The sequence below is a fragment of the Pochonia chlamydosporia genome, chromosome 6, assembly GCF_001653235.2.
Source record: "Pochonia chlamydosporia 170 chromosome 6, whole genome shotgun sequence".
Lineage (NCBI taxonomy): Eukaryota > Fungi > Ascomycota > Sordariomycetes > Hypocreales > Clavicipitaceae > Pochonia > Pochonia chlamydosporia.
Window position 1 is genome coordinate 1,759,099 of NC_035795.1, and position 26,181 is coordinate 1,785,279.

General features: G+C 49.8%; 11 protein-coding genes across 11 annotated transcripts; 7 read left to right on the forward strand and 4 right to left on the reverse strand.

Annotated features, from left to right (window-relative positions):
- Nucleotides 1-135: 135 nt before the first annotated feature.
- On the reverse strand, nucleotides 136-336 carry VFPPC_09033 (hypothetical protein; the record flags this gene model as incomplete). The annotated part of the gene is made up of 1 exon (XM_018287635.1): nucleotides 136-336. The coding sequence occupies one exon, from the start codon at nucleotides 334-336 to the stop codon at nucleotides 136-138; it is 201 nt and encodes a 66-aa protein (XP_018140717.1).
- A 2,999-nt stretch (nucleotides 337-3,335) lies between these two features.
- VFPPC_09031 (subtilisin-like serine protease) lies at nucleotides 3,336-4,412 on the forward strand (the record flags this gene model as incomplete). Its single annotated transcript, XM_018287634.2, has 1 exon — nucleotides 3,336-4,412. One exon carries the CDS (start codon nucleotides 3,336-3,338, stop codon nucleotides 4,410-4,412), a length of 1,077 nt encoding a protein of 358 aa, XP_018140716.2.
- A 1,562-nt stretch (nucleotides 4,413-5,974) lies between these two features.
- On the forward strand, nucleotides 5,975-7,007 carry VFPPC_09030 (SUR7 protein; the record flags this gene model as incomplete). Its single annotated transcript, XM_018287633.1, has 3 exons — nucleotides 5,975-6,103; nucleotides 6,153-6,462; nucleotides 6,517-7,007. The coding sequence occupies 3 exons, from the start codon at nucleotides 5,975-5,977 to the stop codon at nucleotides 7,005-7,007; spliced, it is 930 nt and encodes a 309-aa protein (XP_018140715.1).
- A 2,733-nt stretch (nucleotides 7,008-9,740) lies between these two features.
- VFPPC_09029 (large-conductance mechanosensitive channel) lies at nucleotides 9,741-10,386 on the forward strand (the record flags this gene model as incomplete). The annotated part of the gene is made up of 2 exons (XM_018287632.1): nucleotides 9,741-10,280; nucleotides 10,327-10,386. The coding sequence occupies 2 exons, from the start codon at nucleotides 9,741-9,743 to the stop codon at nucleotides 10,384-10,386; spliced, it is 600 nt and encodes a 199-aa protein (XP_018140714.1).
- Nucleotides 10,387-10,648: 262 nt separating this feature from the next.
- Nucleotides 10,649-11,328, reverse strand: VFPPC_14522 (hypothetical protein; the record flags this gene model as incomplete). Its single annotated transcript, XM_018292290.1, has 2 exons — nucleotides 10,649-10,994; nucleotides 11,057-11,328. The coding sequence occupies 2 exons, from the start codon at nucleotides 11,326-11,328 to the stop codon at nucleotides 10,649-10,651; spliced, it is 618 nt and encodes a 205-aa protein (XP_018140713.1).
- A 579-nt stretch (nucleotides 11,329-11,907) lies between these two features.
- On the reverse strand, nucleotides 11,908-13,207 carry VFPPC_18031 (hypothetical protein; the record flags this gene model as incomplete). The annotated part of the gene is made up of 2 exons (XM_022429692.1): nucleotides 11,908-12,932; nucleotides 13,003-13,207. The coding sequence occupies 2 exons, from the start codon at nucleotides 13,205-13,207 to the stop codon at nucleotides 11,908-11,910; spliced, it is 1,230 nt and encodes a 409-aa protein (XP_022285252.1).
- A 149-nt stretch (nucleotides 13,208-13,356) lies between these two features.
- On the forward strand, nucleotides 13,357-16,643 carry VFPPC_16429 (hypothetical protein; the record flags this gene model as incomplete). Its single annotated transcript, XM_018294182.1, has 4 exons — nucleotides 13,357-13,539; nucleotides 13,601-13,743; nucleotides 13,817-14,048; nucleotides 16,275-16,643. The coding sequence occupies 4 exons, from the start codon at nucleotides 13,357-13,359 to the stop codon at nucleotides 16,641-16,643; spliced, it is 927 nt and encodes a 308-aa protein (XP_018140712.1).
- A 1,258-nt stretch (nucleotides 16,644-17,901) lies between these two features.
- Nucleotides 17,902-19,471, forward strand: VFPPC_09027 (glycoside hydrolase family 76; the record flags this gene model as incomplete). The annotated part of the gene is made up of 3 exons (XM_018287631.1): nucleotides 17,902-17,983; nucleotides 18,046-18,128; nucleotides 18,197-19,471. 3 exons carry the CDS (start codon nucleotides 17,902-17,904, stop codon nucleotides 19,469-19,471), a joined length of 1,440 nt encoding a protein of 479 aa, XP_018140711.1.
- A 378-nt stretch (nucleotides 19,472-19,849) lies between these two features.
- VFPPC_09026 (histidinol-phosphate aminotransferase) lies at nucleotides 19,850-21,134 on the reverse strand (the record flags this gene model as incomplete). Its single annotated transcript, XM_018287630.1, has 2 exons — nucleotides 19,850-20,978; nucleotides 21,061-21,134. 2 exons carry the CDS (start codon nucleotides 21,132-21,134, stop codon nucleotides 19,850-19,852), a joined length of 1,203 nt encoding a protein of 400 aa, XP_018140710.1.
- A 973-nt stretch (nucleotides 21,135-22,107) lies between these two features.
- On the forward strand, nucleotides 22,108-23,033 carry VFPPC_09025 (undecaprenyl diphosphate synthase; the record flags this gene model as incomplete). The annotated part of the gene is made up of 3 exons (XM_018287629.1): nucleotides 22,108-22,326; nucleotides 22,390-22,640; nucleotides 22,691-23,033. 3 exons carry the CDS (start codon nucleotides 22,108-22,110, stop codon nucleotides 23,031-23,033), a joined length of 813 nt encoding a protein of 270 aa, XP_018140709.1.
- Nucleotides 23,034-24,070: 1,037 nt separating this feature from the next.
- Nucleotides 24,071-26,071, forward strand: VFPPC_09024 (MFS multidrug transporter; the record flags this gene model as incomplete). Its single annotated transcript, XM_018287628.1, has 6 exons — nucleotides 24,071-24,237; nucleotides 24,291-24,424; nucleotides 24,482-24,812; nucleotides 24,881-25,219; nucleotides 25,277-25,641; nucleotides 25,698-26,071. 6 exons carry the CDS (start codon nucleotides 24,071-24,073, stop codon nucleotides 26,069-26,071), a joined length of 1,710 nt encoding a protein of 569 aa, XP_018140708.1.
- Nucleotides 26,072-26,181: the final 110 nt, after the last annotated feature.

The window sequence follows — 26,181 nt, forward strand, 5'->3', positions numbered from 1 at the left end:
CTGGCCATGAGGGTGGTTGAGTTGCCAATACATCATGAGTCTGGTAGCATGTGGCTTTTGTCCCTACCCTCTTGACCCTGTTGATCAATCGCTAACCTGCACGTTTGGGGGCGGAATCGTGGCAAGCTGCATCCATCACCTTTGAACCAGGCTGGATGATGCTGCAGATCGGCCACTCACCGTCATATGCGGTGTGATACGGTGTCTGGCAAGACCGCCCAAAGTCGACTGCATGAACTCTGGTGCTGTCCCAATATACCTACCGGAGTATGGGACCCTAGCAGACTTCAACCCAAAGGTCCGAGGAAATATAGCATACAGGCTCTGTTTGGCCATTCTTTCGTGGCCTCAATACATATGATTAGGACTCCTAGCCAAACTAGTATATCCTAGGTACAGAGAGGGTCAAAAGGATTTAAACAACGAAAGGTATCGCCTATCGCGTTGTGTGCTGAGGCATATTGAGCAGTATTAGTGTAAGCTTGGATATGTCCAAATACCTTTGACCACAGACTGTAGATGTGACTATGACCAGAGCTGCCACAAGTCTAGTAATACCCCGCGGCTTCTGACAGTCCAGCCAACAAGTCGCAGAAATTGGTTGGGTTGTACAGCATACGATACTGAGACCGTCCTCGGTCAGGTCTTCGCCCGTACCAATAGAAATTGAAGAAAGTACCAGTTGACAGCTCATTAACCTGCTGATCCTGTTGGTCAGTTTAATTGCTCACTGGAAGGTGTACCCGGCGTAGTATTAGAGGACACCGCAGATTGACGCAGGCGGACACCATGTTGAGTGACCTTGCCCATGCGGGCAGCAGGGAGGCTCCCAGCACAGTGAGGCAGCCCGATAATCGAGTCATCAAGCAATCCATAGATTTGCTATCGCGGTCGAGACATATTTGTTTGGCTTGTTCATCATTCAGCGTGCAAGATGCTGATGCAAGACGACGTCAAAATAGACTTGACGTTGTCTCGGGTGATTTTGGAATGAGGTTGCTGCGACTGAATAAATGAGGCGTGGATTGGTGACATGGGCCTGGGGAGGGAGGAACCAGACCAAACCACCTGGGCACTCGCAAGCGGCAGCAACCGCCACTAGCCTCAACATGTACCTACCAAGGTACCTCGTGTGGATCCGCAGGAGCGAACTTGGTTGCACGTTCCTGCTGCAGTGAATTTGATCCCAGACCTCTTCGAACCTCACCTCCTCATTCGCGCAACATTCTGCATCTCCGCCCAGACCACTACATACTGTATCCAACGAGAGCACGAGAGCATCCCGGCCTCAGAGTTGTTTGTCTCTCCTCAACCCTCGCCATGGCGTCAGCAATTGTCACGCGTTTCAGCCCTGTGTTTTATGCACCGCCATCGGCGGTTCTGGCTTGAAAGACGGCAATTTTCAAAGCAGGGGCCGGGCGCTATCCCGGTCCAGGAAATTACACAGGATGCTGCTGATCTACCCAAGGGACAGGACAGTTTCGACCGGGAGATACAGCCAACCCACACATCGGAAATGTAGGAAAACTGGAAGAGACACCTGAGGTTCGAGTTGAAGCGTTGCGTGTGGGTGAAGATGTTGTCCGTCAGGCTGTCGAGGCGTTAAAATCGTAGGTCCCTCATGCCATGTGCTTTTTGTTTCAATGTTGCGTTTGTCTTTGGGTCACTTTATTTGATGGCTGACTGGAGATAATGGTGCTCATCCTTATGAGGAGCCTGCGTATCACGTTATCAGGTTGGAGGACTTCTAAGCATCTCAGCTATGGATTACGGGCTCAGAAATTGGTTGATAGGTTGGCTGAGACATTTATTGCTGCCTCCTCCACGGTTAAACTACGTAAGTCCATACGGAGTGCTGCATCATGCGTTTGGGGGTGAAATTGCAGTCCTTGGCGGGGTTTTCCACAAAGCGCGTGTGCTTTTGTGCAAATCGAGCCTTTCTCCCATTTCTTACTTTGTTTATATTGACTACATGTTAGATTGGCAGAATCAGACAGCCGGCTAGAGGAATATGCTCATGTGAGAGAATACGTATATCCAATGCGTAAACTAAGGCCAAAAAGTGTCACATTCACAACCAACAGATACTGATTTGCTTGCTCACTTGTTGAAGGGGGACAAATGCAGCCGTCAGAAGGAGAACCTACTCAGAAGGGCCGTGGGCAATGTCACCATATAGTTGCACCCCAATGCAGATGGTGGTACAAACGGTTGCTCGACTCTCTTTTTCTCCTTGCCTTGTGTTCCTAATCCCTGCAATGTTATTCAGCCCTCATCAACATGCGCCACGGCGCTTCGCTGCATATTATTATCAATGTCTATTTTGGCTGCGGAAGATATGACGGGCTGTGTGACCTGTTGAAGCCTTGGCCATATCGCACCCAGCCGGACACATAGAGAACTGGAACTGCGACTGTTCGAACAAGGGGTCCGTGGTAATTTATGTTGTGCTACTTGGAGGGACAAGGCTATTCGCTTCTCCTTTCCTGACTTGTCATATTGCTGCAACTATACCCAACTGCACTGCTGTCGCATTATTGAGGCCAGCCTCATAGATTATGAAACTACGTTACCTACGAAGCTCAGACAAAACATCACAGATGGCGCGTCGATAATGCGGAGCTCCAATACAACTATAACTAACATTTAAACGTTACAGGGGTCTCTCGCATGTTGGGTTTCCGGAGAGAGTTAGAGAAGAGCGGCGGAAAATATGAATGACAGGAGTAACAGCGTGATGCTTTGCGAAGTACTCTGTACACATTTGCCAAGATGTGAGACATGTCCACACTGTACTTAATGGACGTCTTGCCTTTGAATTAGAAGACTTTCAGGTTTCGTTTCAGCCAGGACAAGTACAGGTTAGATGGTTAGTCCGCAAGTTATAGCTCATCCCAGGCTAAGAATTGGTCAACCGATTTGTTGCGTCCCTCCAACCATTGGCTCAGAATAGCGGGCTGGCATTGGGACATAAATTAACTCTTCATCATCGGGCTCTGTTGAACAGACAAGCACGGATATCGGAGAAATGGCGACGACAGGTTCAAAAAAACTAGTGAGTAACAACCCGCAACAACCCGCAACGACACTTCACAATCGTGCATTTGTGGCATTTGTACACATGGAACAGCCAAATGCACATCAAGGAGGCGGATGCGAGGTTTTCAGCTTATAAAGCAACTATACAACGTTAACCATGGCCAAAGGAGGCACTGCCTACTCCTTTTGACTGGACTCAGTTCAAAGCTCAGAACCAAACCCCCACCGCAGACGATGGCAAGGGGCCAGTGACAAGCTTCTCGGACCTCAAAGAAGCCGCAGACTTCTCACATCTCATGCCTGCTGCCACACGCTCTAAAGGCACGTTCCCCCTGAACGGCCAACAATACGTCAACATGGACTTTATCGAACGCGCCGTACCGACCATGGCTTTTCTTGAAGACGAGCTGAACACGCCGAATCTCAACAAGCTCCATGACGATCTCTGGGTAGCTGGTCGACCCATGCCCCCTCGACCACTTACTTACCAGCTTGCGGCGTCGCGAAACATCACCGTAATGGAGAGCATGGACCTTCATCTCGTGTGGGAACCGGGTCGCATTTTTCTGAAACCTCTACCGCGGTATCTCCTCAACTCGACTTTCTGGGCGGAACACCTAGCCTGTGAGGAGGCATTAAGCAACTCCAATGTACCTCAAGGTGCAGTTTCTCACTCACAACGGCAAACACCACCACATCGGCCGGCCGTTCATACAAATCCGCAAAAGCTCATCTCACAGCACATAAAAGACCCAGCTGAAACTCTACGAGATAGAAGAAGGCATCTCTACAGTTCCGCCTACGGATTCCTCCTGTCCTACACGGCGCTCATCCAACATGAAAGCGACTTCCACATCGCCCAAGCAAACCACCTCGTTCCGTCCGACCTCCCCTGGGACTCGTGGCGACAGCTCTCATTTGCCCTCCTCAAAGACAGCCCCCACGGGATTGCCAGAGTAAACAAGCGCTACCACTACGGGGAATTACGCCTCGGGCGCCTCAACAAGATCGCCCGCCTGCGCAGCCTCCGCAAATTCAGACTGGCGGGTCTCATGCGCGGCTACAAGTTCGAATTTTCCACCTACGGCCAGCAACTGAGCGCGTACCTGGCGCCGATAGTAACTGCCATTGCGTACGTTTTGCTGGTCTTGACTGCCATGCAGGTTGGGCTGGCGACGGATGAAGCGAAGGAGAACGCAGCATTCCACCGGGCGTCTTGGGGGTTTACTGTGTTTGCGATTGTGGCTCCACTGGGGTTAGTTTCCTTGGTCTTTGTTCTTGTCTTTGTGTATGTTGTTTATAATGCCCTTGTTACGAAGAGGTTTAAGCGCAAGAGGATGGGATTTTATTCGAACTTGGGGATTGGGAACTAAGGGAGTGAAGAGGTGGCGATTAATGTTTGTCGGGTTGTTCGTAGGAGGGATATGTGAAGGTTTTTGTATCAATAGTAACAATTTCGACTTGTCCAAATGGTCGAGAGTTCTTTAGATTACCTGTGGGTTAATGGAAAGGAAGTCTTACTCTGGTATGTCTTTGAGGATGGTAGTCTGAGCGATGTCGCCGTATGCGTGGTTGTATTAATGAGAAGTCAACAATATCGCGCTGCATGAAGTGAGCGGTTCAATTATGCCCACGCACCCGTTTCGTTGACAGAATGCAATGAGGCTGAGAATGGAAAGGACGCAAATGTATCGCTATTTGTAACATGGGGGTAAGTTGTATTGATTCAGTATACTTAAAAAGGGTCACTGCTCGCAGCTGTCGGAAAGTGATGGCTGTTGATGGAACAACTTTATAAGTTGGAGTTGGCAGCATCGGCGGGGCATAACTATGCGAAAACGCACTCCTGTGTTTTATCACATGCACAAGCACTCCCGTTGTATGAAATGACTGAGAGTACTTGACATCTGTTCATATCGCACCATTCGGTCGATTATCCACAGCCACCAAAATTGCTACGCCAGCCACAGCAGCTATGTAGCAATGAGACAAAAAAAGAAGCTTCAAGACCAGTTTAAAAAAAGAAGAAAAGAAACCCGAGACAAAAGACAGTCACCACTAGGCAAACCCATCATAGCCAGACACGGCCCCCCAGAAGCGCCAGCGCAGCCGCCGACGTAGCAACATCTCAAAATGCAGTGTCAAAGACAACTCACCAAACCAGCTCGAGTGGCTGCCACGATCCCAACCCATCACCGCATCCAACCAGACCCAGCCCCGTGAAACCCTGCCAGGCGCTTGCTGCAGAAAAACGTCAACTTTGCTCAATCGCGCAGGGCAAACGACAAACCACCCCTGTCCCGCACACTTCTTGGCGTCCGCAAAATTGAAGATTGCTCCACAAACCAAGCATTGCCGACATCCCAGTGCGCCCATCCCGACCTTGTTTTGACGGCCGCCCAACCAATCAAGTGTGCGGCAGCGTCCCAGACCGACCAACTGTGACGCAAAGCTTCCATGACCCTTGCAACAAGGGACGTGGACGGTCGCTTGCTGTTCATGGTTGATCTTGACGAGATTCAGGCTGTTCTTTGTGTTCCTTTTTTTGTCTTATGCCTTGGTTTTGGGTATTTTCGTGAGCCCTGTTCACTATTCTTGCAAGGAAGCGTTTGTGGCTGGGGGTTTGATAGGCAGCTTGGTTGGCTGGTGTTCATGCTGTCGTGAATCGGTGAATCAAGCCGACGTATTGTTTGGGCGAACGACTCACCGTCGAACAGATTAGGTTTCTGTACGTGTACACTGCGTGCGTTATTCACCGGCGCCGCTGGAAGTATATATGAATGGCTGCCCGCCTGTTTGTCTACTAGCCTGGTGTCGTTTATGCCTAGTCGTTCATTGTTTGACTTTATGTTTTAAGCATCACCGGTCCTTACTTTCCAATTTCCAAATAATCCTGTAAAACTACGAAGAAAAAAAAAAGACACTCACCCACACGATGAAGCCAATCGGCCGATTTCTCATATTACTGCCCGTGATTCTAGCAGTGGTCAGCTTCGTGCTCTCCATGCTAGCTCTATTCGCGGGCCACAAGCAAGGCTTCATGGAGGACTACGCCGTCGTCAGGGTAAGTAATTTCCTGCCATAACTCCACGATAAAATTCTGACGTTTATAGCTCAACACCTCCATGGTCGGACACAACCTCCTCGACAAAGTCTCCGATAACAAAGGCGGCGACAAGAGCGACAAAAAGGGCGGCCTGCTGGGCGACATCAAAGGCTGGCTGGACGACAAGAAGGGCGACGCAAAGGACAAGATCAACGATGTCACGGGCAAGATTGCCGACAAGCTCGCCAAGAAGATTGGCGTGAGGGAGTGGTACTCGCTTCATATTATGGATTCGTGCGAGGGGTATTTCGCGCCGAATGCTACTGCGCTGAATGCAGGGCTTAATATTACAAACTGCACTTCCTCGAGTCCGGCTCGTAAGTCACTTCTGCACCTCGACGAAAAGCACGTGTAACTAATTGAGATGGTAGACCGCCTCAACTTGACAGACATTCTGGACAAGGAACTCAAAGTCGGACCCGCAAAGCTCAACCTCGCTGATATAAACTGGCCGGACAGCATCCAAGACGCATTGGACGTGCTCAACGATGCCCTCCTAGGACTGTTCATCATGTACACGCTGGGCGTGGGTTTCAGCGGTCTCTCAGCCCTCGGCGGCGTAGCGTCCTTTCTCAAACCGGACGCACGGATGCTTAATCTTGTGAATATGTCGATTGCGGTGCTAGGATTTCTGTGCGTGCTGATAGGGAGCATTATCGTCACTGTCGCCACGAACAAGGGCGTCAGTAAGGTGAATGATGTGGGTGAGAAGGCGGGGCTTTCTGCGTCGAGAGGCGAGAAGTTCTACATTCTGAGTTGGATAGCGACGGGGTTTATGGGCATTGTGACGCTTTTCTGGCTGGCTCGTTTTTTTATGGCGAGGAGGCAGAGGGGGAGGCTGAATGAGAAGGTGGTGGGCTGATTCGCATATGAGATTTCCTGTTTACGTTGTGTGGGTGAGGTAATGGGGATAGGGTGTGCTTGAATGAGATTGTCATGGGAAATGTGGCAGAATGATATGATACCACTGATTTATGTTATGGATAGATGCGTACAGTCATTACTGTTGTGGTGTGAAGCCATCGCAGATTAGAATAGTTATCGCCTGATGGCTCTGAGTGCTTGCTGGCCACACTCTAATTTAACAATTTGAGCAAGCAAGATACTGGATTCTTGTGTAAATATCTAGTTGCGTTAGTTGTGTGTTTCGTGCTTTCAGAACGAGGTACAATGACAGCGACACATTTGACATACATATGCAGTTGGTACTTCTTTTGGAAACAGGATATAACTAGTTTTACATAAACTAGATGTCTCTCCATTCCAAGCCAGATGTATCGGGCAACACTACCCCAGTTAATATTAAGCCATAAATTTTTTACGTAGACAGTATTGGAAGCGAATCCACTATTCTATCCTCATCCTATCACTGAAATGTCTATGCCTCAGTCTTGGCTTTTGTTTGCAGACTAGGCACTAATAACTGCCGTTTCCGTTTAGTAAAGGAGTCAACGTCTTGTCCCAGGGACCACCACATGAGGTCACGGCTTTTATTCCACCGTGAAAATTGTCCGTACTCGCGTATTCTAGTTTCAGCTGCCCTCGACATGTCAGCTCTCCTCACTTTTAAAAGACGACAAATTACAGCCAGTGATAAGTCGCCGCTTCATGAATACTATGCTGATACCTCCTTCCATTTATGCCATGATGCAGATATGTGAGCAGCCGGTTTGCAAAGCGGGGCCACCTAGGCAGCGAAATCTGTGTCATTCTCCGATTATGAGATTCGTGAGGCTGGTGAAAGTTGTTTGACAAATAACCCCTCTTACTCTTAAAAAAAAGAAAAGATAAGACCCTGCGTCGTTTGCATTCTATTGCCCCATATGCTGGTTTCCGTGTCTTACTTGATCTAACGGCGGCGAAGACGAAAGGATACTCAACCAGACCTAGGTAGTGTACTACTGAGACCTATGTCATTATTCGACAATGATATTGGCGGGCCTAGTGAAACTTGTTTAAGCGACTCTTCTCAGTCTGGCTTAAACGATGAGAGCGAGTGTCTTGTTCATTCCATTGCCTATGTGATAGCTTTCACGTGTTCATTGATCGAACAACGGCAAAGGCGAGAGGATGTTTAATAAGACTGCCTGGCATATATAGACACCATAAGACCTCGTGGTCTGAAAGGATGAAATATATGCGTTTATTGCTCCAGCAGTAATTTCGCACGCACTTGAATCTCGCCACAATGAAGACCACTATTTTCTTCCCAATTTGCATGAGCGGCCTGGTCGCGGCAGCTCCTCAGGTCCATGTTGGCCCTGTAAGTGTAAGTACCATGTTTGTTCCATGTCCTTTTTTTGTTGAACTGCGAATGCTAACCGTGTCATAAGGTGGGCGTTGATGCCAACGCATATTGTAAAGTTTTCACACAGGAACAATTGCAATCGTGTGCCAAGACCCTCGGCTGGGAGAGGGATCCAGATGAGAATTGTTATGTTCTTACATTGGCGCAATGGAGATCGTGTCTAAAGCACCTCGGCTTTGAAATTTATAACCCTCTGCTCCAGCTACGCAGGAAAGCGTGCTGCGATATACGCGATGACGCCGTGAAAAATACTCCCCAAGTACCAGGCGGCGTGACGGGACCACCGCCAGGGCAACATTGAAGTCCATGGATGGCGTGGTTGGCTGCGTCATGGCGATGGCAAGGTTGCTTTGGTGTCGCCTGCGCCTCCGCCGCAATTGGTGCGTGTTGTGCGGACTGGAATATCATCAGCTTGAGCCGTGATCAACCACCACGTATGAGAAGCTCACATCGGTGGTCCCAACTATTCGATACGACGCGCGGAGGTCTAGCCTGAGTGGCATGTGGAATAGGGATTGTATTAATTTTCTGATTTTTGACTTTATTGAATAGGACACAGGCTGATACTATATTGGCTTTTTATTTCTGTGAAATTGTGACGAAAGAGCATGTTAATTTTGTATAAAACCGCACAGCACTTCATTGAGCCAACATCTTCTTTTCCCTACGGAGTACACTAGATCCTGTGATAAAACGGTGGGAACCATTTAGAAGGTTTATCTTGGTTTTCCGTTATCCCTTGACAGGTAGGTTGTGTACCCAGACATGATTTTCCCGAATGTATCTGGGCGACCGGCGTAGTCCAATCTAAGAATGGAATAGTAGATGCCTGTTCAGAGTCAAAGCAGTGAAACAGCCAGTGTGCTTTTCATAATTTAATACTATGCCATAGACTCCTCTCATTGTAAATTCATTTGTTTTAATCCCGCCATGCTAGGGAGTATAGCTATGGACTACTTTACATCGATGAGTTAGACCATGTGCAATGTTCCCCACAAACCAAAAAGATCAACACAAACTAAACCCCAGATTCACTTTAACACGACAGATCCCTCCGCCGCCATGTGCGTCATCCCACAGCCGGTGCTGCATCCCGCCCCGTGCAACACCAAGGTCGCTCTATCATGTGAGATCCCCCAGCAGCGGGGTTCCAAAGCAATCAACTTATCTCTTATCTCTAACGTTTCACAATCCACCTCAATCTACTCCGTACCCCAGTGTCATCGCCATCACGCCCATTCATACACAATCCCACCACAAATGACACCCCCAAACTAAACCTCCAAAATGCCCAGCGATGTCGAAAATGGCAACAGCGAAACAGACTCCCTCCTCAACCGAGGCCGCCACCGAATGAAGCGCTTCTTCGACGGCTTCGTCGACTTTGCCTTCCAAGGCAACATTCTCCAAATCGCCTTTGGCCTAATGTACTCTCCCCTTTCCCCCATCACAATCCCACGCACTGGCCCTAACAAGCGCAGCATCGCCAACATCTTCACCGACCTAATCAAATCCTTCGTCAGCGCGATCCTCATGCCCCCACTGGCAATCATCTTCCCCGTCAACAAGAACATCGAGGAGAAATTCGCGGTGCTACGATACGGCGACAACTACAACACCACAACGGGGTACAATACCCTGCGGCAGGCGCTGGACGATGGCGCCGTGGTGATGGCGTACGGGTCGTTCATCTACCAGGTCGTTTCGTTTGTGATGGTGGGGTTTGCGCTGTACGGGCTGGCGCATGTGTATACGTTGGTGTCGCATGATCCGATTATAAAGTATACGAAGAAGTGTAAATATTGTAGGAAGCGGATTAATGAAAAGGTGAGTTGTCTTGGTTTGAGGGGTGTAGGTTTGCTAATGTGTGTAGTGTCTGCGGTGTATTAATTGTACGAGCTGGCAGGATGGGAGGGAGGAGAGGAATTGTTGATGAGGTGGTATGGTTTGCATTTTGAGCGTTCAGTTGGATAGAATTACGTCTTATTTTGAGAAGATCTAGTTTGTAGAAAGTTGTCAAGAAACATATGATCATCCACAACGATTTGAACTCCTTCCCTGGCAAATCTACGTCCAAAGTTTTAAGCGGTATTCCCTAAAGTAATCTTCTGAATTATCAATGATATATGACCACACAAATGTTAAATGCCGGGTATGCTATAGTACAACCTTCAACTTCAAGAACTCCCATCAACTCACAAAGCGAACACACCACCCACAACAGCAGCAACACCAGCCAAAACAGCATTCTGGGTCACAACCGGCCCAGCATTTGTACTAGTAGACGCAGCAGCACCGGTCTTGCTCGCAGTATTACTAGCCGTCGTCTGCGCAGCCGTATTAGATCCTCCCGTCGTGACGGTCGCCCCAGGCGCAGCCGACAGCTTGTCCACCCCAGCGGTAATAGTAACAGGGTACATGAGCGTCTTGTAGCCCGTATCCGTAGTCTCGGAGGTGCTCGTCACCGAACCCTGCGTGAGTTCGACGTGGCATGCGGCGACGTCCTTGGCCGGGTCGAGCTTACAGTTGGCCTTTTGCGTGCTGCATACCAGTTAGCAACCACTTTACCATTCAACTTGGCTTCGAGTAAAACATGAACGCACAAAATCCCCTGCTCGCTGTCAGAGTATCCATAGTTCCACTGCCATGTCTTCTCGCCCTGGGTGATGGTCGCGCCGTCAGGGGGCAGACCGCACTCGTCAGAGGGTGTTTTGGAGGGACACTTCACGGCGACGGTGGTGGCGCTGGAGTCGGCGTTGATGACGGACCCGACAAAGGGGGACTTGTCGCCGAGGACGAGGAGGTTGATGGTTGTTGTGTCGGCGGCGAGGGCGGAACCAGCCAGCGCGGCGAGGAGAGGGAGTGCGCGAACCATTTTGAGTTTTGGTGAGGATTTCTGGCGAAAGAAGGTGTGCTTGGATGATGCAAAGGGCCAAAGGGCGAGAGCTTTATTTGCAATCCGTCATTAGGGGTAGGAAGTCTCAATGCCGGCGCTAGTACGTTGGAAGTTTGACCTCGAGCAGGCTAAATTCGTGCCTCCACTATCACGACGGTGTCATCGTGAAGAGTCGAGACCCTGTGCCTGTTTGGGACGCCACAACACGCGATTGGGTCAGACGGTGGCGGGACCTAATCATTGATTCCCATTTCTTTGCTCTCTGCTGCAAGGGTCTTCCTGTTCCTCGAAAAAGAGGAGATATGAGTAAGATGTCTCCTCGCAATGAGGGGGCTCCGTCAGAATGCGGCGATAAATTTGGTGTGGGAGCGACAAAAGCCGTGTTGTTGCTGGATATGAAAATTGTTCTGGAACATTTGCTCCATAATTTGGTCGAGCTTACCCATGCTCGGTCAGCGATATAATAAGCTATGTCCCCAGCAAATGTCCAAGCCGCAAAGTGGAAGTTTAGATTAATCTTCATTTATGATGCCAGAGCTGATGCTTGTCGTTGGTTAGTCATGGATCACGATCGCGCCTGTTTGGTTGGTGGGACGGGATCGATGATGGCTTTTCCCAACGATCCCTGCGCACATGCATTTGCTCATCTGCGCCAAAAAGCAGCGGCACTGAATTGCCGATGTCCATCACCAACACATCCTGCATCAGAAAGACATCTGCGAGCGAGGGCAGGGCCTTCGGTCGACGTGGGGCCATCTGCACGGCACGGACTTGACTTGTAGTCACAGGACCAGACACAAATTGACTTTTTGATATCACGGCCGGTTCTGAGCGACGAACCGTGAGGCGCATGAGCCACCCTCGGACCGAGCCGGATTGGCTGCAGCTCTTTCCTTTTGCATCGCATATGGCAACATTGAATAACATTGAATAAAAAGTCGAAACCCGTATTAATGCGAACCCGTTTGACAACCCCAAATATCGATGCGCCAATATTTCCGGCCGCCAATCCAAGGTCAACCATCCCTCAACATCTGGAGGATTGTCGGCACAAGTCTCAGGTCTTGGCGCACAGAAATAGGCTTGGCATTCTCTATAATTCGCACCTTGGCGCCTGTTCATTGCGCAACCGGGCCTTGGCACCGACCAAATCTCCGCTGAGCCTGGCAAAAGATCCCCACCATCCGCTGTCGCAGTCCAAGATGTCGAGGTTAAAACCCGATTTAGGCCACCGGCTGCTTTTTGTAGCTTGCGTAACGCTTCCCGATGTTTGTCACAGGGAACGTATGTTCGTGCCCAGAGACTTGGCCTCCCTTGGCGCTCGCCGGCGGCAACATCGGCACCACCAAGCGCAGTTTTATTAGCCATGTGTTTGAGAGGCCGACGGCTTGGCTTGGAAGGTGAGGAGTGCCGCTTTTCTAGTATGCGTGCCATCATGTCTTGGTGCAGCATTGGCCGGCAACTAGAGTCGTACAGCGAATTCATGTGCAGCGAGGCATTGTAGTTCAGTTGGGTCGTGATACCATCGCAAAGATTTCTGTTGACAACAGGGACTGTAGTTGAGTTTCGCCAGCCACGATTCTCTTATAGTCCAGCTGTTTGCAATCGCTGTCGTTCAAGCCTTGTGTCAAGCCCAGCAAACAGAAAATTCGCCGATGCCATCTGATTGATTGAAAAGCGTTGAGCGTTTCTTCACGCCGTCCACAGTACTAGGCGCATGTTGACCAAGGGCAGCCATGCCACTAGTACACATCTGGACAGAGCCAAGACTCTTGTCAAAAATGAACCGAGACGGCATTTCTTGTCTTCCATCGCCAGTGCTATATTGACCGTTTCTCCCGCCCTCTTTTCGTCTCATGCCTCGTTTGCAGTGTCTCCCGTCAGACAGAGATTCGCCTCTCTAGCTGCGACAAACCTCATCTTCTTTACCGCAGAGTTGAGCCCTGCCAAACACGATTGAGACGAAAAAGCCGCGGGAGACTGGCCGATTGCTGCTACTCTCCGCCCATGCATCGACCGACCACCACATTTTCGAGGGCTCTGGCTCTAACATTGCTGGCCCTATCGACAGTCTGCAACGCCGATGATGATGATAGCACCCCTACGCCTACGGTCACGACAGCTCCCATCTTTATACCCTACTACAGTGAAGATCAATGGTCTGTTGTGCGGGGCAGTATTATCTCGACGGTAGGTCTGATGCCGATCTCTGTCTTGCGCATGCGCGTGTCGACTGACCCGTTCTAAATAGGATACGACGGCGACCCAAACGACATACACCATCTTTTGTCCTACAGCAACCCAAGTTGCTTGCGACTTGTCGCTAGAGTTTCCCTTTGTCATTGTCGAAGGCCCAAGCACGCTCAAGTTCCACGGCACCTTGACCTCTACATAGTACGTTGATCTGAAGCTGCTGCTGTGACGGCTAGAGAATAAACGACACGCGACTAACGATTGCTCCTCACAGTATTGCCGATCTGGAATGTAAAATGAACGGAACCACCGCCGCCACTTGCTCTGGCTACTCGAGCTATCGATCCGGCTACACGAACGGCAAGTACACTGGCCCTACAGAGGTATCGTGGACTTCAACGTTGACGGGATCCAATGTTCACTGGGGCACCCTCACCCTCGCCGATAAGCCGACCGAGACGGACGACTCGCTCGACGTAACTGGCACGGATATTGCTGGCCCGACGGTAGCTTCATCAGAGATGTACTATTCCACTCCGACCCAAAGGAGTGGAGTGGGAAAGCTAGTGTCGACTCGATATTGGACTGGGCTGGCGGCAATTTTAAGCATATTTTCTGCTCTTTTCGTAATATAGCAAAGAGGAGGAACCTAATAAGGGACGTTGTGAACAGTATACGGTCGAAGCGGACAGAGTTGAAATGATTCGGATATACCCATAGATGAGTGGCCATTATATGTCGACCAATCTTTGCACGAGGAATATGAATGGTCTTGTTATGGAGGAGAGATGAGAGCATTACGGAAGGGCATTGGACCGGATGACCATTGGGATGATTTATGGCAGCCTTGGCTAAGTCTCGGTTGCTGGAGTTTTAGTCGGAGTTATACCCTGGAGTGGCGCCAACCAAAAAGCGTGGTACGGCGTCTTGTCGTTTTTTCATGCTTTCCGGTCTGGCCTAGCATTAGAGTGTATCGATTTGATTTGCCCAACAAGGAAAGGATAAACCTGGGCTGTGCCGTAATGTACGGCAAATACAAGGTAATTGGACCATTGAGAGAACTGCGTGCCAAAGTGCCGTAGAGTGGTTCGTGTTGACAGTCAAGTGCGTCACGCTTCAAAGTTAGCTCCAGAATAACCAAAGTGAGTCGGTGCATATTGAAGCTCAAGAGGCAATGAAAACACACGGTTATGTGCGTCAGGTCGACCGCGGTCGGTTTTTAGTGTTGAACGGCGGTCCGCTTGGCGGCATCAAATAGTTTGTGTAAGATAGCATCAGCCGCATTTACGAGAGTCGGCAGAACCAGTCCCGTTGATGCCGAATCCGTATCCGTCTGGCAGCTGGAGCAAGAAGCAATTTGAACCAGAATGTTCAGCGTGATGCCCTACTGCATGTCATCAACAGTGGTGGTCTGATGTAGGGTTGCTATTTTTGTGGCATTCAATCCGGTTTGGAACGCGATTGGCACAACATGCTGCTGTCCTGCAACGCCAACATACTGCCAGCAAATGCATGAGTTCGTGAAGCAGCTGAATAGGGCAGTGGGAGCCAGCCCTGCTCCCAGCCACCGGGGTATTGGCTGCGACAGGGTTAAACCATTCGTATCAGAGGGTTTGTGGATGCTGTTAGGTGATCTCGGTGAAGAAGAAGCTAGTGTGGAATCTGTTGATTCCATGATCTGATTCGGGATGAGTAACACCAGACAGCACCTTCGGACTCACGGTTTGGTATCCTAGCCTGACACAATTTATTGAAAACTAATGAATGCCTAAGCAGTCACCAAGAACGTAATACGAGAAGGAGTCTTTCGATGTGTGGGTCAATATTCCTTCATTGTGAGAGGAGAGGTCCGCTTAGCGACACAATGCTTTGTGAGAGAATGTCCGACATCTTGTTTATTAGTTAATGCTGCAGCAATGCTAGCCCTTGGCTCATTGCCAATCCACCATGCCATAGGCTTCAAAGACACGTAGATGTGCATATATGCCGAGCTAGCAGTCTATACGAGCTAGTCAATGAGAGTTGGTGGTGGGGAAATGGTCGATTGGAGCAGCCCGTCAGGCGTCATCGTAAAACGGAATCGATCTCGCCGTTGCAACGGAGAATCGAAGGCCGCCGTGATAATGAAGAAAATCATGTGAGAGAGATCGTCGATGGATTGATGATCAACAGGCACACTTTCCTTGTGGTAGGGACGTTGAACTGGCACTGGGAAAGAACACATGCATGGTGACCTGGTCCTTCCGCATCAAGCAGTCCCGGCAATGCTTGGGGAAGTTCGGGGAGTGGGAGGGGTCACACAATGTGATGACTGTATTCTACGATTGCTTGAGCGTCCAGCACCAGCTTGGACTCATTCTTCAACCTCGACTGTTAGTCCATGAGTGACCGACGCCCACAGGCTCGACCAAAGAGCTCACGAGAAAGCAACACAACGCACCGAGCAATATGTCTCTATCCACTTTTCATGCTTTTTTGTCTTTTTGGGCCTCCAGCAAAGGGACGAAAATCATGCGCTTTATGGCCCTGCCAACCCAAGTCTGATACACGGAGGCTGTTCCCATGTTTCAGATCCAGCATCTTTCGATGGCTGTCAGCCAATCCTTTTGGTGCAGCAGTGGCGTTGTCAGCAGTCAGTGGGACCTCTGTCAGAGAAACATCACTAGGGTCAGGAGATATGCGGTCAAGCCCCAGTCAATCTTGACTTTAACATTCGAACTGACTGGTTCAAGGACCAACACTGCCCAATCCTCGATGGGAAACTGGTAACCAGTCAACAGTCAAAAGGGCCGTCTCCAGTAGGCGCAAGTCAACCGGGCCAGCGATGGGAAGACCCTGGTGAACGATCCATGGGCCAGAAATCGCCGCAACTTTCCAGATGGCTGGATCCCGAGTCCCTTGCCTATTTCCACCTCCCTACTGATGGGTCGCTGTGCTCAACCGCCCATGGCATTGACGTCTCATTTCACATCAAACGACTGGTCAATGGTCAGACTGAGTCTTTGTTCTTTTGGCGCGCGCAAACCAGTGCTAGTCGAGGTCGGACGACAAAGACAGCTTCACACAATGAAACTGGACCTATTGTGACCAATGGCTTGTGAGCATGATGACAAGACCTTCCTTAATTACAGCTCGTGTCGCCCAGAATATTGCTGGTAATGGGGACAGCGCCAAGGCGTTTCTCTTTGAACACGAATGAGTGCCTGTCCAACTATTGCTGCACACCGACTGCGGAGGACACTCGCCGAGGCCTGCATGTCACATAACTGGTGGATCTGATCTTCGGATGAGGCTTGGAAGAACATCGAGTGGCACACATTGTTTGAGTCTGTGAGACCTGATCGCGCGGGCGAATATTGCAGGGCCTGTCATCTCAAGATCCATGCACATCTTAGCCGCGCAAACCCCTGCCCGTGCTGTTTGTTGCTCAAAAGGCCGTCTCCTTTTTGGGGCACACAGCAAGTCTTCCGTCCAAGGCCTCCTTCATGTGTGAATGGCTCACCCCGGAGCCTAGGCCAGCGCATGTGGGTGTATGAAGGCATCCAGACGAAGCCAACCGCAGCCCAAAGACCACAATGGTAGGCTGACTCCTCCTCCCTGCCGCACTTGCTTCGCCTAATCGGTACCTGGATTCTTTTTTTGCAGCTCTTTCTTTCAGCCGGTGTATTTTTGATCCATATATGTACTGTTCGGAGCTCGACCAGTTCGTATTCTTACCGATCTAAGGGGCCGTATCTGTGACCCGGCCGCTTTGTTTCGTTTCCATTCACTCACCACAACCTATTTCTTCTTCTTTCACACTCAATCACATCTTTCTTTTCGATCGTATTATTGGAGTCCCGGGCAGGTTCCACTCTTTGAATCTTTTCCCCTTCCTGAACGTAGTCTTCTTGTTCTGTATTGTATTTTGCATATCTTGCCCTGTCTCCCCACCTCTCTTTTCCTTTCCTTCGCTGAATCTGGGCTATTCCGCTTCTCTTCGACACGTCTTTCAAAGGTGAATGAGAACAAAGGTGTTACACAGAAACGACAATAGACACCGATACAACGACACTTCTTTGGTTGCTCACTACTTCCCTGAAGGATCCGCAAACAATATTCCATGATTGTTTGCTTCCCTTTCTTGCCGCTTTCAATTCAAAATAAGTCGACCTATATTCTCGTTTCCCACATCTTCCTGGTTGAAGATTTCAGCATTAGCACATATAACTACCTACATTCATCGCATATTGCACACAAAGGTCACAGATCCAAGGCCAAACTCTGCACCCAAACCCTGGCACTGATTGTGTATCCCAACCGCCGTCTCACACAGCTCGTATCACTTTCGCCAGCCTCAGTCATCGAGCAATCGTCAAGATGAAATTCATGAAAAGTGTGCAAGCAGCTGCTGCCCTAAGTGGCATCATTGCTCCCAAAGATCTCAATGTTGACAGCCAAAGTAGGTTTCACAGGCAATCGTGCATCTCTAGACGGCACATCTTTGACTAACCATTGTCCTAGGCTCTATCCGCAATGTTGCTGCTACCATTGCCTACGAGACCATGAGTTACTACTCGGGAAACACTACGGACCCCAAGTCAAGGGTATGACAGTTGAACCAATGACCCAGGACTGACGCACAGAGTATCAGGCTAACATTTGTCACTCGTAGGACTTTGGCAATCTTAAGCAGCCATACTACTGGTGGGTAGCTGGTGCTCTTTGGGGTGCCTTGCTAGATTACTACCATGTCACCACTGATCCCAGCTACAACGATGTAGTCCTCCAGGCTCTTCTGGCTCCTACCAACCTTGGCCCTAACAAAAACTATATGCCTCCAGAGCACGCTGACGAGGAGGGCAACGACGACTTGTTCTTCTGGGGCTCTGCCGTGCTCTCTGCCGCTGAGCGTAACTTCCCACAGCCAAAGTCGGAGCTTCCCTCCTGGCTCGACATATCTGCCAATGTATTCGGCCAGCTTGTCGGACGCTGGGACACCAAGTACTGTAACGGCGGCCTTTTCTGGCAGATTCTTCCTAGCAATCCCAATGGTATGAAGTATAAAAACTCCGTTAGCAACGGTGGCTTTTTTCAGCTTGCTGCACGCATGGCTCGGGCAACAGGCAATACTACTTACCTGGAATGGGCTGAGAAGATCTGGGACTGGAACGCCGAAGTTGGATTCATTGACAAGGACACTTATCGCATCTATGACGGCGCCGGCATCGACACCAACTGCAAGACGACCAACAAGAAGTCATTTTCCTATACTACCGGCATCTTTCTCTACGGCGCTGCCATCATGGCTGAACAGACTGGAGACGCCAAGTGGACGCAGCGCACGGAAAAGCTCCTCGACGAGGCGGGCAAATACTTCTTCACCGGCAAAGACAAGAACATCATGTGGGAGACCGAGTGCGAACCCAAGGGCACCTGTAACTATGACATGATCACTTTCAAAGGCTACCTCTCCCGCTTCATGTGGCAGACTTCACAGATCATGCCCTCGCTGCGCCAGAAGATCGAGAATCTGCTCATCCCAACTGCCAAGGCAGCCGTAGCTACTTGCACCGGCGGTAAGAGTGGCCACCAATGCGGCATGAAGTGGTATGTCGGCGGCTTCGATCAGGTGGCCACGCTAGGTGGACAGATGTGTGCTCTTGAAGTCGTGCAAGGCCTTCTCATCAAGGATGCGCCTGCACCTCTCAAAGCCAAGGACATCAAGTGGAACAAGGACGCCACGTTCAAGCCCATCAACACGTATGCCAACGACCTTGGAAGTACCAGCAAACGGGACATCTCGCCACCTACTTCGCAAGCTCCTACACAGGCGGCTCCCAGTGGCAAGGAACCTGTCAAGAGTGAGGCAACCGGTGTCCTTGGAACCAAATGGGCTTTTGTTGCAGTGGCATTTGGTAGTGTTCTTGCAGTTTGGGGGTTGGCATAAACGGCAACACTGACATGTTTGGAGTCATACACCACTCAATGGACAAAGGCAATTACTGCTTCTTAGGACAGATATGCATACCTTCCGTTTCCTTTGCAGGAATTCCTCTTTTTTTTTTTGTACATACATACCCTAGAGGTACATAACGCGACATGATGATATGGCATGGGTGGTGGAAATACGGCGTTGTACAATCATTCTCCTCCATGGCGAGGACTTTATATAAATGACAAATTGGCTAGATAGAATAAACATATGTCACCTTGCACAAGCTCTGCCGATCTCTTTTTGGCCACGTAATATCCTTTCTATGCTCTATATTCAAGGAAGTAAATTCTTTTGCAAACTCTTCAATCAATCTTGCCCTGGCACTGTCGTCTAAGTAGATCCTCTCACCTCCACCAGGGTATTTCTCAGCGACTCCAAAAACCTCGTCACTTCATCCTCCGTGCCAACAGTGATTCGCAAGCATCCCAAGCAGCCGTGCTCTTTACCTCTAAACCGAACCACCACGCCCTTTTGCTCAGCCAGCTTCTCATACACTGCCACAGCAGTAGCGTTATCCGGCTTGCCATCGGCGTTCAAAATCTCATACAGCATGAAGTTACTTGCCGTACCGCCCCTCAATCTGCCGACACCTTCAATGCGAGGTAACTCCTGAATCAACCGTTCGCGCTGGCTTACAATCTTGGCACGATTCGACCTCATAACAGAGAGACCTTTATCACCGAGAGCGTACTGCGCAAAAGCACTAGTTGGGCTGGCGATATTATACGGCGCCTTCATGCTATTTAGCATGCGGGCAATGGGGGCTGACGTAAAAGCCGCGCCGAGGCGAATGCCAGCCATGCCAAAGGCCTTGGAGAGGGTCTGCATGACGACTAGGTTGGGATATTCGGCGACGAGTTCAGCGAGGGAGGCATCTTCGGGTGCGAAATCGATGTACGCTTCGTCGAGGACAACGACGCCATTCCATGTGGGGTGGTTGAGAATCTGCTTGATGTCGTCTTTGGCGAGGAGCGCGCCGGTGGGATTGCCGGGGGAGCAGAAATATGCTAATTTGATGTTGGGTTCGTGGGTGAGGGCGTCGGTTATAGCTGGCACGTTGAGGGAGAATTCGGGCGCTGCGTTGAGAGGCACTTTGACGATGTCGATGTCGTTGACTTGCGCGGACACGGAGTACATGCCGTATGTTGGGGGACATGTGAGGATGCGGTCCTTGCCGGGGACGCAGAAACAGCGTAGCAGGGCGTCAATGGCTTCGTCGCTGCCTACACCGACGAATAGGTTGTCCGGGGTGATGGTCTTGGGTGTGTGGGCGTGGGTGTTGCGCAGGTTGCACAGCAGTTGCTTCAGTTCCGGTTGGTGAGGATCCGGGTATCTGTGAAGGCCGAGGGGGTCGAGGCCGCCGAGGGTAGATCCCTTGACGTCGGTTGAGTCGAGAGATGGTCCGTAGGCATTCTCGTTGGCGTCGAGGAGGACATTGGTGCCGTCGTCTTTGTAGTCACTGGGTTCTTTTAGTTCGTCGTTGAGGAGCTATGGAAGGAGGGGCATCATGATATTCAATGCTGGTGGGGTGGCTGTCTTACTCTCGGGCACAGCGGTATGGCTGGAGTGCCAAGATGTTGGGTCGCGCGCAGGTTTCTAGGTTAAACGGCGACATTTTGGTGGTGTAGTGTCTCGGGGGATGGGGAGTGACCAAGAGACAGGATGGATTGGTGTTGTTGAGGCTAGTTGTTGACGTTTAATAGATAAGATAAGTTTTGGCATTGAGTCAAAATTCCCGCCGAGTACGGAGCTTGCTGACTGCAGAATTGGGCAGGTGGGGCGATGTCATGGACAAGGGACGGGAAACTGCCGGTGACGTTTCTAAGTACTTTGTACTCCGGACATTCATCTATTTCTCTTGGTGGTGTCTTTTCTGTTCCCTTTTGTTTTTAAATAAATGGTAAGCGATTTTGAGCATCAAAGCGTTGTATTTGGCATCTAGTTGAATGGGGTTTGACAGCGGAAGTGGTTGCACGAATCGCCGAGCAAATGTAAGGATATCTTGCCGGTGCATCAACAAACCTCTTTCATTTTCAGTGTGGTACGATCACATCACAACATGTCTAGCTCAGCATTTACTACTAATCCAGTAATTAACTGACAAAATTCTCATCGCCAAGTTTATAATGATCGTCGTTTGCTGATATTTGTGTTCCAGTCTGGCTGCCAATTTTGGACGGATCAACTGCTCATACCCTGTACTTAGGAAGTGGCGTTGCAACATGGCGAGACAAGTCTCGCGTATCTGACCACAAAGCATCGCATTTTTACCAATCCGGTGTTCTGTACTCTGTATTCCGTCCGGGGTAAGAATTAGTTGTCTTGGGTGCCTTAACTGGACCGTGGAACCAGTCTCAAAACATCTTTATTCTCATCGCCTCAGACACGAGCTGCGAAGGCGCTTCAAAGCTAGGTGTTTTCCTCTTTTAATGTTTTGGCCGTCCGTACAAAAAGGATACCTCGAATTGTAGTCTTAGGCCTCCAAAATCTATTACTAGTCCACCTAGAATCATCAAATTGCTTTCCTTCAAAATATCAAGAAACTCCCATTCCAGGAATTACCTCGTATGGCCTACCTACCTAGGAAAATGAAAGAAGATGTTCAGAGCTCCCTTCAGCAATCGCCTGCATTTCCCCTCGCAGAATGGACGACAAATACCGCCATTGGCCTTACAATCAATGTCCTGAGACAGGGAGACGTGCCTCAGCACATTGCGTTTATCATGGACGGAAATAGGCGGTTCGCCAAAGAGGTCGGCATCGAGGTCAAAGCTGGTCACAAACGCGGGTCCCTCCCGTTTCAAAAGGTAGGAATCAAGCAAAACGCAATGTATGAGAATCGTGGGTCCTTTGTATACTGACGTGCCCAGCTTTGCGACTTTGGATTTAGAACCGGCGTTAAAACAGTTACAGCATTTGTATTCAGCATCGAAAACTACAAAAGGCCGCAATCCGAAATCGATGGGCTCCTGGAGCTGCTGAGCGAAAAGATGAATGATGTTTATCTCATGGCACAAAAGCACGAAGCTTGTGTTAGACTCCTGGGAGAGCGAGAACTCATCCGACACGACGTTTTGGCGGAACTAGAAGAGTTGGAGGCCAAGACGAGAAACAACACCAAGTATGGCAAAGTTCGAGGACCCAGAAAGAGAAATGCTAATAAATCTTTAGAGCTGCACTGAACATGTGTTTCGCATACACGGGGAGAGCGGAAATCACTTCCGCCATTCGGAGTGCAGTATCTGAAATGGCTGATGAGCAGGCGACCGGGGAATCAGAAGGACGCCATAGCCAGGCAATTGGTTTGGAATCAATTGAGAAGAAGCTATACACTTCGGATGATCCCCCCTTGGACATAGTCATTAGAACAAGTGGTGCGGAGCGGCTGAGCGACTTCTTACTATGGCAGTGCAACCAGGATACCCAGATATATTTCCTGAAATGTCTATGGCCCCAAATTGGGGTGCTGCATCTGATCATGGTTTTCATGGAATGGCAATGGCGACGGAAGTAACGGAGGAGCGATGGGATCTAAGCCGTCCTAAGCGATGATGTGTCGGCCGAGAGCAATGTCATGGTTAGGAGATGTGCAGATCAGCGGAACTCGACTCTGGCAAAGTCGACGTCTACAAGCTTGTGATGCGAACAATGGGATTGATATGCAGCCAAGGGTAGAAGAAATTCGAAAAATACCTATACGTCATACAGTCAAATGTCTTATCACGAGCAGCTAGTCCTCGGTTCGATGCACTTCCGGGTGGCTTTCCCCTCCCGAGACGCGGGTAGAATAGCTTCCCCGGAGGTCCGGACGCACAGTGCGGCGATCTCGATCAGAGATGAATTTCAATGTTGACGTGGATTATTTTTTTTTCATCTTGAACAGGATTTCGCCTAAATCTTACGGCGGGCATGGCTGAGACTTCAGCGCAATTGAGCTGTAAGGCCATTTGTGTAGGCATCCTGCGATACTCGTTTTGTCTGCCAACGGATGCATCTTTATGACTAGAGTCTCAGAACTGCCATCTTTGGTAGCCTCTCAATCATAAACTCTGTGCCTGTATTAGTTGATTCGCCCTGACCTCTCGAAAAGCCACAACCCCAGATTTAAACAGTGCCAATTCTCACTTCCCAACCGTACAACTCCAAGTCCAAATCCGCACCGCGCTAACACAGATCGACAACAAACTATCAGAAACAGTACCCAACAGCAATGGCACACGCTTCCATCTCCGAGATGACTTCCTCTGTCGGTGTCTGTCAACGCCCCGACAAGCGGGGTCTGAAAACAAAAAATAGCGAAAAGCTCCCAGAGCACGCGAGCCGATCCTCACCATCCTTGCTGCCCAGATGTCGTGAAGTTGTGTTGAGCCCCATGCTCATTGGTACACCCAATTCCCACGTCATGACTCGATTTCGGAGATTTATCCAATTTATTACCATGTAGAGTTTCTTCCATTTTCAGCCTCTAACCCTTTCCCATGTCGAAAGGGACTATTTCGTTTGGCTCCTGCAAACACTTACACGTCTTGGGCTATGTGAGAGACGAGCGCCATGAGTGATGAGAAACATGACACGGCTGCGGCGCCTGTGTCTGAAGACGAGGGCCGACAGACCGACTCGTCCTTCTCGTCGATACCGAATGGGCATGCGGGAGGTGGACTTGTTTTGAAACGGAAGAAACCTATTGCGGCGTGGAGGCTTGCCGTCATGTTTGCGTGGTATGTTGGTATCAGTCCGTGATGTTGTGACATTGAACTAATGGATGTTTTAGTATTGGCATGGGACTGTTTCTTTCTCTGATAGATGCTACTGTTGTTGCTACCATGTTGGTTGACATATCAGATGAGTTTCAAGACTTTAAGACGTCGTCTTGGGTAGTTTTGAGTTACACCTTGACTGAAGTTGGTATGTCAAATACTCTTATTATGAAAGACTACAACGTGTAGCTAATGCAAATTTAAGGCTTTGCTGTCGCCATGGCTAGATTTTCGGATGCCATTGGCCGCAAAACCGTCGTGTGTACCTCCTTCATGATCTTCCTCGCCGCCTCCATGGGCTGCGGTGCTTCAACCACTCTCGACCAATTAATTGGGTTTCGCGCCGCGCAAGGCATAGGCGGCGCGGGCATGTACTCCATGGCCATGATTACCTATCCTGAGCTCAGTCCGCCGTCGAAAGTGGTCCTCGTGACGTCGACTTTAGGCGTGATTGTTGCGTTGGCGGGTGTTGTTGGCCCTGTACTGGGCGGTCTGCTTACAACGTATGCTGGCTGGCGATATGTCTTCTGGATCAAGTACGTAACCTTGTTTGTAAAAATGTTGAACGAAAGTCAATGGCTAACCTATCGTGAAACTTTTGTAGCGGCCCCTGTGCATTTGTTCCCGCCGTTTTGCTATTCCTCATCTGGCCAAAGGACTATCAGCTCTTTGTCAAGGTTCCTTTCCGGCATCTCGATTATATTGGCGCTGTTCTCGTCTTATCAGGAACGGTACTACCAGTTTTCATCATCAATCAGGCCGCCATCAAGGATTACGCCTGGGATAGTGCCACCACCATCATCATCTTCATCCTCGGCGGGCTGTGCTGGATATCGCTCATCATATGGCAGAGAGTGTTGTCCAAGAATCCTAAACTCCACTTCATTAGAGCTCAGCTTCCGTGGCGGATCATATCCAGCCGTGTAATGATGGCAGCCATATTGTAAGTGCAAACATCCTCAGTCAGTACTTGTTTCCGGAATAACTAATTTTCATCAAGTGATACATTCCTCTCCGGATTCGTGCTGCTCCTCACCATTATCAACATCCCTCTACGGTCACAAATAGTGAACTTGTACGGCCCAGTCAAAGCCGGTGCTTTGCTACTTCCAATGATGGGTGGCGGCGCTGCCGGCTGTGCCTTGGGCGGAGGTTTATCATTGCGAAGAAACAACATATTTCCGGTATTGATCGTGGCTAGTGTCATAATTGCGATATCGTCTGGACTCTTGTCTGATCTGCCAGAGACGTTGACCCCCGCCCCGAGACAATGGGGGATTGAGGCGCTTCTTGGGTTGGGCGTTGGGCTCAAGATATCCAGCACCACTTTCTTGTCTGTACTGCAGGTGGATTTTGAGGATCACGGTATGTACAACGGACTCGATGGACTTGTGGAGACAGTAGGAGCTAACGGAAACAAGCTATATCGCAGGGCATAATCGCCCAAATGCGTGTATTTGGAGGCAGCGTCGGTGTTGCAATCAGCATCATTGTCCTCATCACCAAGATCCAGTCCAGTTTGCAGGGTACACTGACTCCGGAGCAATTAGCCAATTTCTACCGGTCACCTCTTACGTTGTTTACGTTTTCGTCTGCGCAGCAGCTAGTAGCCCGGGAAGCATTCATTGAGGCCTTTAGAGTTGACATGTACATCTGTCTCGGCGTTTCAATAGCATCCCTTTTCGTGTCATTGTTTACATATCAAACGCATCCTCCGTCTGTAAAGTCCCGTTTGGAGGATTTGGAAGCAGAGTTGACTCGGAGCACCGCGATAGGTGATGCATCTAACGTGTGAGGGAGTCTGTGGTTGGTTGATACCCTAGAATATGGCACTTGTTTGGCGTTAGACATTGCAACGATATATCCTGGACATAGCATGTGAAATAGCTGAAAATAAATATGAAT